At 44.6% G+C, this 12482-nt stretch overlaps 1 protein-coding gene across 3 annotated transcripts in view; it reads right to left on the bottom strand.

The window, feature by feature from the left end:
* The window catches only part of galns (galactosamine (N-acetyl)-6-sulfatase), a 40900-nt gene that overhangs the window by 4824 nt on the left and 23594 nt on the right, over positions 1-12482 (bottom strand). For all 3 annotated transcript variants that reach the window (XR_008569747.1, XM_054769889.1, XM_054769890.1), the window contains 2 exons: positions 11970-12091; positions 56-173 (listed from right to left, as the gene is read on the bottom strand). Coding sequence is in view for 2 of the 3 variants with exons in the window: in XM_054769889.1 (XP_054625864.1) it covers positions 56-173; positions 11970-12091 (240 nt within the window). In the remaining variant the exon portion in view is untranslated. The remainder of the gene's footprint in view (positions 1-55; positions 174-11969; positions 12092-12482) is intronic.

The raw sequence follows: 12482 nt of genomic DNA on the forward strand, positions 1-12482 counted from the left end.
ATGTCTTACTTAGCATTGGTTATTATTATTGTTGTATTAGTACAACACAACTTACCATCACAGCCATATCACACATGTTGAGCTGGGGAACGCCTGGTACAAGCATCTTCATATGCTCCTTCACAATTGGGGAGATGCGGCTTAGTACCTCCTGGTATTCCATGGTCAAAACACTGTCGACACAAAGCACACAGGCATGAACAATCACCTCCACCATCTCCTAACCTAAATCCTGTATATTGTAAGCTGTGTTCAACCCATAGATTTCTACATGAAAAAGAAACCCTTAAACCTTTTATATTTGACTGCCAAAAGGTGTTTGCAGGAAGCTAATTAACCACACGAAGAGTTGTTTACAACTTGCTTACAAGGAATTTAAAAGACACACACACACACAGAACATAATCCCTTGATTTGTTGCATCTTTGCAAGTGCAACACTGGCCCTCGTGCACACCATGATAAAACACTGCTGTGATGGCTGAGCTTAACTCATTATATCAGAGTGGGGCCCCACTGCAGCTTTCAAGCACAATAACACACACGCCGGCACCCTGTGGGAAAGCCCACTCAGCGGGGTGACTGTGGAACCATCCCCTGTCTCTCAATTACTGCTGTTGGACACCAGTAAGCGCCACACCTCTGTGCATTATTATATTCAGTGCGTAAAACACAGGGCCCCTGAAGGCTTTCAAAGGAACGCTGCTCTCAATAGGACCTGTAGGGTTAATGGGCTGTGTGTGTGTGTTGGGGGGAGTGCAGGGCTTCTGGTGGCGTGACACCCAGATAGACAAATATCAGCAGTGCAATTACACCCCTGATACACTCGCCGCCAGCACCTGTGCCACCCCTCCATCCTCCCATTGCTGCAAGCCCTGCCTTCTGATTGGCCCCCAGGGACCGTGTGCATGTGTGTGAGGTGAAGTGTCAATTAGAGTAATAACCTCGGGCACTGTCCAGCTCACACCTACCCTCCCACCCCGGATCTCTCACAGGGCAGCAAGGCTTCCTCCATCCACCAGCACCTGCTCCCTTCCTCCATTCGCTCAGCGTTTACTTTCCTCCACAATTAGACAAGTGCTAGAGAGCTGACTGCAATTAGTCTCTCTCTCGCTTGCTTCACGTTCGTCATCAGCTAACGACCGTGACCCTTGCTGGTGAGGAGAAAAACTGATTACACCCCAGCGCTAAAAAGCAGATGAAATTCACTTCAGTTATCTGAAATCACAAATTCTGCCTCTCCTGATTTTCGTCAGTGAGGATGTTTCATTCCCGGGCTATATGTGCTCATGATTCATTTTTTGATAAGCGACAAAGCAATTTAATATCACATGATGGAGGATGCGAGTGTTCAGTTTCTCAAAGTTTGCCATTGTTGTGTCCACGCACGGGTAATCATATTGAGCAAAGCGCCGCATCAAAATCTAATTATATTATTTGTTTGTGCCTCTTGTGCAAACAAATAATGAAAAGCCACCGTCAGTGCAGCTCATTACCATGGCGATAACCCTTAGCTTACTGGTGCACAGGCAAAATGTGGAATAATAAGCAGGCTGTATGCAAATTGACTTCTTTTGATTTATAATTTATGGCACCCAAGGGGGGGTAGGGGCATTGCTCAGGTGTGTCGCCATGCCGATTACTGATTCATAACGCTATTTCTGGAACACACACACAAGAACACAGTGGCAGACGGTGGGGGAATTGAGGAGACAATCGAATGCATCTGTCCTGCCTAACCCCTCCCTCTAACAGCCACCCCCCTCCTCCTCTCCCCAGTGGAAATGGAGCACTTGGGTGAGGACTATTGATTGGGGACACAGGGGCTTGGTGGTAAGCAGCAGATGAGGCCAGACGGAGAGAGGCTGCCTACAGCGTCGTACTCGGGATGTGTTAACCTTGAGGCCTAAGGTTACGGAGTTGCAGGGCAAAGTGGAAGGCAGGAAGAACCTCTGAACATCCAGTGGGGATCTGGACTTACAGAGTTTACCAAACGTTGACCTGGCTGGGATCTGCGCCTCATGTGAGACAAATGGACCACCAACAACATGTATCTCGGCCTCTTGGGAACTAAAACCAAACCAAAGTCATTTCCCTCAATTGTGTGATTACACTTAGCAGAGTGTATATTTTGTGTGCACTTCAGTTTGCAACAGAAGTGAAGGCATGTGTGCTGACAGGCTCTGCATCATCTTAAGTGGCTCTTTAGGTGCAGGCAGAGATTAATGGCAGCCAGGCAAGCAGTCCAGCTGGGGGAGCAAGGAGCACACGAATGTACACACAAGGATGGAGGCGTAGTTCCCAGTGGACACAGAGCGACAACCACTGAGGATAAGTGATGGAAACTCTAAGAAAATAGTTAGTAGGAGGGAAAATTGATAAATCAGAGTGAACGTAAACAGTGGAGATGTGTGACCTTGGACACTGTAACTCTGCTGGTGTGAAAAGTGTCCCTTCTATACACGCGGCACATGGCTACATATTGATTGGTTGTGCTTTTTATGTTGTTTCAGGTAGACAACAGGGCTAAGCCCGAGCTAAGGCTGCACAAAAATGAATATTTTATCACGTAATCTCACTTCGGTGCTGAGAGGAGCATGAACAAGAGGACAGTAAAAAAAGATGTGAGAGTAGCAAACGGCAGAGGAGAGAGGTCGATCAAAATGAAAAGATACGATCACTCAACAACGAAATATCGTAAATGTGATATTTTATTTTACATTTACATGTATGTGTTTATACAAAATAGATATGTGTATTTCTACACCTAGAGGAAGTGGCATTAAACCATTGGAGCTATAACAGCTGCCTACAAGATTTTGGAGTGTGTCTGTGGGAAATTTTTTCCACATTATTAATGCACAGGAACACTTGTGAGGTCAGAGGTCACTGATGATTACAATATCTGGTCTAATTGAACAACATCTTTATGGACCTTGCTTTGTGCACTGAGTCACAGTCATGCTGGAACAGAGTGCGATTTTGGTTCCTCAATCCTACATTTATTATAACTATTCTTACAGTACCTCACAATAGTGAGTACACCCCTAACATTTCTGCAAATGTTACATTACATCTTTTCAACAACACTGAATAAATGACAGTATGATACAATGTAAAGTAGCCATTATGTCAGCCATTAGCATCCACACAGCTGCCAAAAAAAATGTGAGTACACCTCTAAGCAAAAATGTCCAAATTGTGTACAAAGTGTCAATATTTTGCGCGGCTACTATTATTTTCCAGCACTACCTCAACTCTCTTTGGCACAGAGTTCATTGGAGCTTCAAAAGTTGCCTCTGGAATCTACTTCGAGTCCTCTATCACGATATGACACATCACTAGTGGACGTTAAGACACCATGCGCTCCTCCACCTTCTGTTTGAGGATGCCTCATACATGCTCAAATGGACTTAGGTCTAGATACATGCTTGGCCAGTCCATCATCTTCACCGTCAGCTTCCACTAATCCATGTCCTTGGTTTGATTGTCTTCAGCAAATCATTTGCAAGCATTCTTGTGTACCATCTTAAGGAGAGGCTTCATTCTGGGACGACAGCCACATAGATCAATTTGATGCAGTATGCAGCCTATGGTCTGAGTACTGGCAGGCTCACCCCTGACCCCTTCAACCACTGCAACAATTCTGGCAGCACTGACACATCTATTTTACAAACACAACCTCTAAATATGACATTGAGCATGTGCACTCAGTTTCCTTGGTTCACCATTGCAAGGCCTATTTTGAGCCAAAGCTATCCGGTTAAAGAGCTGTATGTTCTTGGCCACTGTGCTGCAGCTCAGTTTCAGTGTTGGCCATTTTGTTATAGCCTAGAACAGTGGTCCTCAACTGGTTTGGCTGCAGAATTTTTTTAACATTCTCAAAAATGTTATTTAAAAGTAAAAAAAAATGTTTGCAATGGTTACATTGTTGCCGAGAGGGCACTAACTTTTCATCATGTTGCAAGCATTGACATTCAAAGACGGTCGACAAGTGGTCAGCTGTGGAGGTCCAGGCTGTGCTGGATGAGTACCACACAGAGATCAGCTCAGAGAGTGATGCTCTGAACGGTCTGCCCAAGTCCCAACCCCGTGACCTCCCAGACCACCAGACAGCTCAGGCCAAAGATCCCCAGAATCGAGGGCCTGAACAACCCACCATGCGCTGTCTGTAGCGACGTGAGTCACTCGGCTCTAATTCACTGCTGTGAGAACTCTGATTTCAGTGCTACTCACCTTACCATTCCAGACGCAACTGCCTTGCACAGGCTCGGTTCACGACGTCTGCACAGTCGGAAAACTGATGGATCTGCACCAAAGGGAGGACGGTGTGGATCCTGTTAGTGACCCTCCCACTAGCTCTACAGATAATTGTGAGTCAATGTTCGAGTCCTTTAATTCCAGTATGCCACCAGGTAAAACTGTCATCTTTCAAGGCATACACAGAATTCAGAAGTCAGCTAGTTTGTTCTACACAACCGCCAAAGTCGGATCCACAGGATGCACATTGAGCGATCCAGCCGCAGCACGCTCATCCCAAACATGAAGTTCCTGGTTCCTGGACAGGCAGATTATTCAGCTCATGAAGAAGACTAAGAGCTACTGGCGGCTAATGTCAGAACCCAGTAGTGTCATTGATGAAGACTGCCACCACTTCTTCTCTCTTCTTTCCAACACAGAAAAATGGAAAGGCGAGACTGTACCTGACAAATTTGGCACACTGAAGCTACAACAGTATGTCATACTAAGCTTCCTGCATCAACACCGTTGTCAACTGACAGCACGGTGATACAGTAATTGAACCAATTCAGTCACAGTGCAGACCAAGAAATGTCCTGGTTGGCAGAGTCGTTACACCTATGTGGGGCGACCAATGGCTGCCCATGAAGATCATCAACACCACCAGTGAACCAGTGGTGCTAAAGAAGAAAACCAAACTGGCAGATGTTTTCCCCTGCATCACTGCTGAAGACTTGTCTCAGCCTGACCGCATCCACGTCTTCTCCCAGTCAGTGACCGATGTGCAAAGACAAGATCCAAAGACAACATTAGGTCAGCAATATACAAACATGGGCTACAAGATCTGGATTTGGATGCATGTGTTGTTTCTGACCAGTGGCGAGACAAGCTTTTCGAGATCATTGAGAAGTATGAGTCAATCTTTTCACGGAAAAAAGATGGACTGTGGGGAAGCATCTGACTTTGAGCACAAGGTACATCTCATGGATGAGGGATCATTTTGCCTGCCAAGTCATTAAGAGACGCTCAGAACAGCTCTTAATGAGATGGAAGAAAAAGGCATCATCCGTAAATCCACCGGTGAGTATGCTTCGCCCTTAGTTCTTGTGTGGAAGAAAATGGAGATTTGCGTATTTGCACGGCTTCAGGTGGCCCAACACAAGGACACTGCAAGATGCTCACCCACTTCCTCACCAGGCTGACGCTCTTGGCGGAAATTTCCTCTTCTCCATCATGGACCTCACTTCAGGGTTCTACAATGTGCCCTTGTTTGAAGAACACAAGAAATATACTGCCTTTTTGTCCACCTTTGGCCTTCATGAGTACAACCAGATGCCGCAAGGTCTGTCAAACAGCTCCTCTACATTCATGCAGATGATGCTTTCCGTTTTTTGAGAAGAGAATTTCACTAGCCTCTTGTGCTACCTTGACGATCTCATGGTCTTTGGTCCGACTGAGCAGATAGCACTTGAGCGGCAAAGCTTTTCCGGCTTCAAGAACCACAACCTTAAGCTGGCGCAAAAAAGTGCCACTTTCTTTGTAGATCAGTGAAGTTTCTTGGCTATGTTGTCTCTCAGTCTGGTGTGCAGACAGATCCTGGTAAGGTCGAGGCTATCAGCACGGTGAAGGTGTCTGATTTCATGGAGAGTGATGGTGCCACTCCTTCTAAGAAGAAGATTCAATCTTTCTTAGGAAAGGTGCTATATTATCAACATTTCATTGAGGATTGCTCCATCAAGGCTAGGCCCCTTTTCAAGCTGCTCTCAGGCCAAGGGACTGATGGCAAACCAGGCAGGGGAAGAGGCAAGACGTGAAGCTCTCAGGTCGTGCAAAACTGTCAGCAGAGGACCGGACCACTGAGTGTCGGAACGCCTTTGACACCTTGAAGAATGACCTGTCACACAGTGTGACATTGGCCCATCCTGACTTTGAAAAGCCTTTCCTTTTTGCTGTTGACGCTTTGTTTGACGGCATTGGAGCCGTTTGTCCCAGCTCCAATCTGATGAGAAAGTTGCAAGACCTGTGGCATTTGCCAGTAAAATACGGTCCCAGTTGAATTACCCAGCTCACAGGCTTGAGTTTCTTGCTTTGAAATGGGCCATTTCTGACAAATTCTCCCACTGGCTCAAAGGAGGCACTTTACTGCATGGTCTGACCCCCTGACCTATATTTTGACAAAGCCCAAGTTGGACACCTACAAGCAAAGGTGGGTGTCAAGACTTTCAGCATATGATTTTAACTTGAAACATGTCTCAGCCCCAGGTATACAGTGGCTGGCGCCTCGAGCGGTGAACCTTTTGTCTAGTCCTGTGCGAGGCATCGCCTGGTAAAAGAGCCTTACCTGTCCTTGTTGAATAAGGTCCCTCTCAGTCATCTGGAGGCGCTATTGATGCTGAGGAGGTGTCTGCCGTTTTAGACGCACAGCAGATTGGCGGTGTCTCCTGCCTACCTGGAGCAAGTCCGACGTCACTACAGTTGCCCGAGGAAGACCCATTTGTTGTCGTCCCTCGCAGTCACCTGCACAATCTGAAGCAGCAAGATCCTACAGTAAGCAGAGTCCTTTTCTATGTTTGCCAACATAAGAGGCCGTCAAGACACGAAACAGCAACTGAGCCAAGCTGTGCACTCAGCTTGTTGAGGCACTGGGATTCTTTAAAGAGTAAAAAAGGACCGTCTCATGAACAGGAAAATCTTTCAGTTTGTGGTCCCGGAGTCCCTGAAGAAGTCCTGCATGGTGTTCATGATGCAACTGGTCATCAGGGCTGTTCAAGAACCGAACGATTCTTCTGGACAGGGATGGAGAAGGACATCTTGAGGCATGTTCGAGACTACCAGAGGTGCATCTTGGGAAAGACCCCTGACCCAGAAGCCAGATCGCCTCTTGAGAACATCTGTACTTCAGCTCCTATGGAGCTGGTGTGTATTGATTTTTGGACAGCAGTCTGGCGACAGAAAGTCCACCGATGTCCTTGTCGTGACAGACCATTTCTCAAAAGTGGCCCTCGCCTTCCCCTGCAGAAACCGATGAGCAAAGCAAATAGCCCGTTCCTGTGACACACGTTTTTTTGCATCTATGGGTTCCCCAAGAGAATCCATTCGGATCAAGAAGCAAACTTCGAAAGCAGGTTGCTCGACAGCACGGAGTAGGGGAGCAAACCCGTCACACCAAGATCTACATCCGCAAGATCAGAGGGTCGCCGTTGGCTGTGGGTAACAGGTGCTACTGGCCAATTGAGGAGAGAAAGACAAGAGGAAAGTTGTGGACAAATGGGACTCAATCCCTTATGACGTGGTGTCTGTGAAATCAAGGATCAATGTGTATAGGATCTGAGACGTTGACAGCGGAAAGGAATAGATTGTGCGCAGGAACTTGCTGCTCCCGGTTTATTTCCTGACATTCCCAGGACAGGATGAGCACCAATCAGTGTCTGGAGAGTCATAGTCCCATGCACATTGTGGGAGTGCCCGGAGCTCCATTTCAAGTGATAAATAGGATGCCCAGGCACGCGCTAGCAACTGGCTCATGCAATGACCGCTCCAAGCTGAAGCAGAGATTGACTGTATTTCTGTACAGGATGACTTTTACAATTCCAGTCAAGTGGAGGCCATTGAGGAATGCCAGTCTGTGGATTTACCAGGCACTCTCCCTACTGAATCTGCTCACAGCCACATTAGTCATGCCCGCACTAAACCATCATTTGATCTGGTTCCAGACACATGTTTAACGGTCGACCTACCTGAATTCCCCACTTGAGGTTGAGTTAGAGGAGGTAGTTTACACACGCATCCCAAACACACAAGGCCCCTTCATTTTTACGAGGTGTGGGAGTATTAAGCCACCCACTAGGCTTATATGTGAGATGTCACACCAGAGGATAGTGGTGCCACTATTAGTTTGGGTTTAATGCAGCCAGTGGGGATTTGTGTGAATCAGTGGTTTTGTTTTTGTTTTATCTCAGTTTATTGATTTTAGTTCATTTGTGACTCAGGTGACTAGAACTTCCACTACTGGGGTGTAGATATTTGCAAGCATTTGAGAACAGCATTTCTGATAGTCTGTAATAGGTATGGGTTCTGGTAGCGTCCCGTTCCTATGCACTTCCTATGCACTTCTTAAGGAAGAATTTCTGTCATTGACTTTCCTGTTGTACATCATTGCCCTAGGTCCACATGTTAACTTTGATTCTGTTCCTCATGTATGTTGCCTCACTTCAGCATCAGTTATGGGGGGTGAACCTGTATGTAAGGTAGTGTAGATGTGCTGTGGTAAATTATGGCAGATGTGTTGCAACCTCGCCTGTTACAGGTGAATAGTGGCATGTGCAAGTTGCCATAGAAAGTGCTCAGAACTGTTAGGAATGACATGTAAAACTGTTGTTACAGGGCACACTGCAATTAAAAAAGGTCCATAATCCACCTGACTGTGTGTGATGCATTAAAACAACAGCATTGTGGAGCTGCATTACGCCACATCAAGTTGTGGACCGTCACATATGTATAATATCACCCCGATATTGCACGAAAATGTAATATCGGTAGACATCGGTATCAGATTTTTTTCCCGATAATGAAAACCAATATTTAAAAAATGCTGTATAGATGGACATTTTAATGGCCAGGATGATGCCGCAGTTTGTTCACATACAGTACAGTGCACGCCTACATCTGTGCTTGCCACAGGCTCTTGTGTTCCTGGCAGCTCTGACTATACTGAAGTTGGCTAATTCCTCACATTAGCCTCTGGGATGCTAGCTCTTAGCCATTCAATGAAGTACAAATTTGAAGGTCTTGACGCTCTTGCCAGCTCATCGATCTTGCTCAGTAGTGAATTCACATTTCCCATTCTACTTGAAGCCACCGAAGGCTTCCTCTCCACTTCCCATGCTAGGCCGCTTGACTTATATCTTAGCTGCGGCGCTGGTGCCTTGGTATCAATGGGTAGACAGGGAATCACACCCATGTCGCTCTCATGGCACGTAAAAATGTGCTTGAAAAAACAAACAGAGCTGCTTGAAAGGCAGCGACTCGTGGCAGTGGTGTTAATTCCACGACAGACAAACAGATACTTTATTACTCTCCAAGAGAAATTCACATTTCCAGCAGCTTTGCAAAAATGGTCTCCCGTATTTGCCAGTGCGCAAAAGATGACCTGATCAAACCGTCTCTCAAGAGTGCAAACAAACGTGGGTGGCTAGTAGCAAACTTCCTTGCTCTTTACATCCATCCATTTTCTAAATATGCCACCTATTTTCAGAAGGAATGTAAAAATTCCCGGAAGGAAACAACGTTAAATCTGTATTTTCAATCGTGTAAATGTTTGTTAGGTAGATTACTTTTCCTCTTCAATTACGCATCGGATTTATACTGAGTGTTGGAAAACCTCAAGTCAGCTTTGAATGTTAAGTCCAACTTTCAGCCTTTCACATTGATCATTTCTCATCATCTCAATTTCTTCAGTGTTGTTAAAAAATATAAAATATTTGCAGAAATGTGAGGGATGGAGGGGTGGAAATCTCTGACTGATAAAACGATTATCGATGCATCTCGATGCATCTTTTTTTGTGATAAATCGTTTTTTCAGTTTTGTCATGCAGTATTTTTCGCTATATATAATTTCTTTTTAGTCACCGTGTACTACTAAAACAAATCATATTTGTAATGATCCACAATTAAAATACATATGAAACTGATTAATTTACTTCCATTATCTTTTAATAATTGGAAGATGACATCTACCAACATATTTTCCATTGTACAGAACCAGCAGGAAAAGTAAAGTGCACCAGTAGCAGCATGTATAAAATTAACAAACTTCAGCATATTCTGAGTAACCAACATGAAAAATCTGCCATTATTCACAAATAAATAACAGACTTCTGAATTTAAATTCAAATCCTGAGTATAGAATCTCTGACAAAATAATATTTTTGCTGTATAGCAGAGTCAAAAACAGCTTTCATATAAAATAGATTTCTGTACCAGCGGCTCTCATACAAGAATAATGCTTGCAGACGTCAATATATTATGAATAACCACAAAAAACTAGGCTGCCCTTATTCACAATTGCAGTGTCAGTGAAATAACATTGCAAAGGGACGTTGTATCCGGGTTCCAAACTGCGCAAAAAAGCACGAATGCTCTGCTTCTCAACAATCGAATACAGCCACAAATCCTTTGCAATAAAAGTTGCAATTGACTGTGTGATTTGCTGCGCCTTTTCCGAGTTGGGTGCAAAATTAGTTATCACCTGCTCGATGGTTCTCCCGTTGGCAGCAACTTCAGCTGGCTGTTTTCCTCCTGGTTTGATGGAAACGTGCTATTTGGGTTCTCATATTTGTCGTGTTCCCAAAATATTTTAAGCTTGTATGACAAAGCTTGCATATTGTCTGACTCTTGTCCAGCTCATTTTTACCTTCCACTACGTGAAAGCCAAAGTGCTTCCAGACGAATTTACGCTCAGCCATTTTGGTAGCGTCTTACACTTAGGTGCACCACCATAAACTGTCTGGGCAGCGCTTCCGCTTTCCATCTTTTTGTTCCGTTTTTTTTTGTTCCGTCAGCATCGATTATTGACATTTATGAATCGATTAATCGTCAATGTCCGCATTGCGATGCACCTAAGAATCGATTATTTCCCCCACCCCTAGAGGGGTGTACTCCCTTTTGTGAGGTACCGTAGTAGCAATAGTCCTACTGACAGTACTTCTGTCACTTTTGCATTATGTTACTTTACTGCTACTGACACAGCTATTACTGAAGGCACTGTTTCCTCATCACTCTGTCCTTTCTTTCTCTACCCTGTGTCTCTCTCTTATCTGGTTAAGGCCGTTATTGAAAGCCGGCCTACACTCTAGGTTCTCTTTGAGGGTTCCTCAATTTTTCCTTGCCTCCATAATCCAAATGCCCGCTCACAAAAGGTTCACTTGCTTTGCTTTAATGTGTGAAGAGTATGGTGCGGCATATGTACTTTTGTTGTGAATTGTTACTTTCCATCCATCCATTCATTTTCTGAACAGCTTACTTTGGTCATTGCCATGGAGAACTGGAACCATCTGACTTTGGGCAAAAGGTAGATGACACCTTGGACTGATCACCAGTCAATTCGGGCATAAATGTAGAGAGACAACGATTCACACTGTCACTGAGTAGAAACCTACACTGACTGCTCTGAAGTCATGCAAGTGAACCACTATAATATCAGTGGCCGAAATAGTACTAATAATGTACATCAAATACAATTGAATCAAACTGAATCCCTAACTGAATAAGAGGTATCCCAATACCTTAGTCTATACAGTGCACTTATACCCTCATTGAGTATTCGTATTTCAGCCCCTGTGTCACTCTCCTCTGAAATGAAGCCAAAACACACAAAAGCTTATTAAACAGCACTCGCTCTGAATTTAGGCCTGAACAATTTATCTTGCAATTTTAACCTGCAGTCGCAGTGTAGGGCAGGGCTGAATGTGACACAGTAATCTTTAAGGAGGCTGTTTGCAATCACAAAGACAAGGGTGCAATCAGGCGCACTCCGACTGAGCAGATCAATTGTTGGTCTTCTTATTTCTGTCACTAAATCCGCATTGATCTCATCACCATTCTGTGCAAGCAGCAGGCAAACTGTCCTCACATCATTCTCCTAGCTCTCCTCTCTTTTTTTTTTTATCTCCCCCCATCCCGTCTCCTTGCAGCCCACAACAAAATCTGACTGATTTTTTTTAAGCAACTGACCTTATAGGGAACTTCTCCCCAGGATCCCGGCCCAGGTGGAAAACGAGAGGTTGCAGTGTGTGCGCTTTCTGCTCATGTGTGGTCACACCCGGTACCTCCTGACCTGGACAGAAGTTCACACCCTGAAAGAGAACAGAGTCAGATTATAGTTTTTCACTCTCTTGTCGTCTTTAAACTTTCAGGGATAATAATGTCTCTACATGAATGCAGATTACTGATTTTGTTGAACAACTGTCAAGTCTTTTTGCAGTATTTTTTACCAAAAGACTTTTGCGCTTGGTTATTATGTGTTGTTATACTAAAAAGCACACTGTCGTCATCAACCAATAGCATAATAGTAGATGAATCAATTAATCGCTAGTAAAGAATTATGTTGGTACTGATGACGATAAACCAAACTAATCCAGCACTTGCCTTTATGCTTAAGGAAGATGACCTGAATATCTATTTTGATAAAGTCATAACCAGGCATTCATACAAATTAGGGCTGTCAAAAATAACGTGTTAACATCT

Source organism: Dunckerocampus dactyliophorus, chromosome 3, assembly GCF_027744805.1.
Source record: "Dunckerocampus dactyliophorus isolate RoL2022-P2 chromosome 3, RoL_Ddac_1.1, whole genome shotgun sequence".
Lineage (NCBI taxonomy): Eukaryota > Metazoa > Chordata > Actinopteri > Syngnathiformes > Syngnathidae > Dunckerocampus > Dunckerocampus dactyliophorus.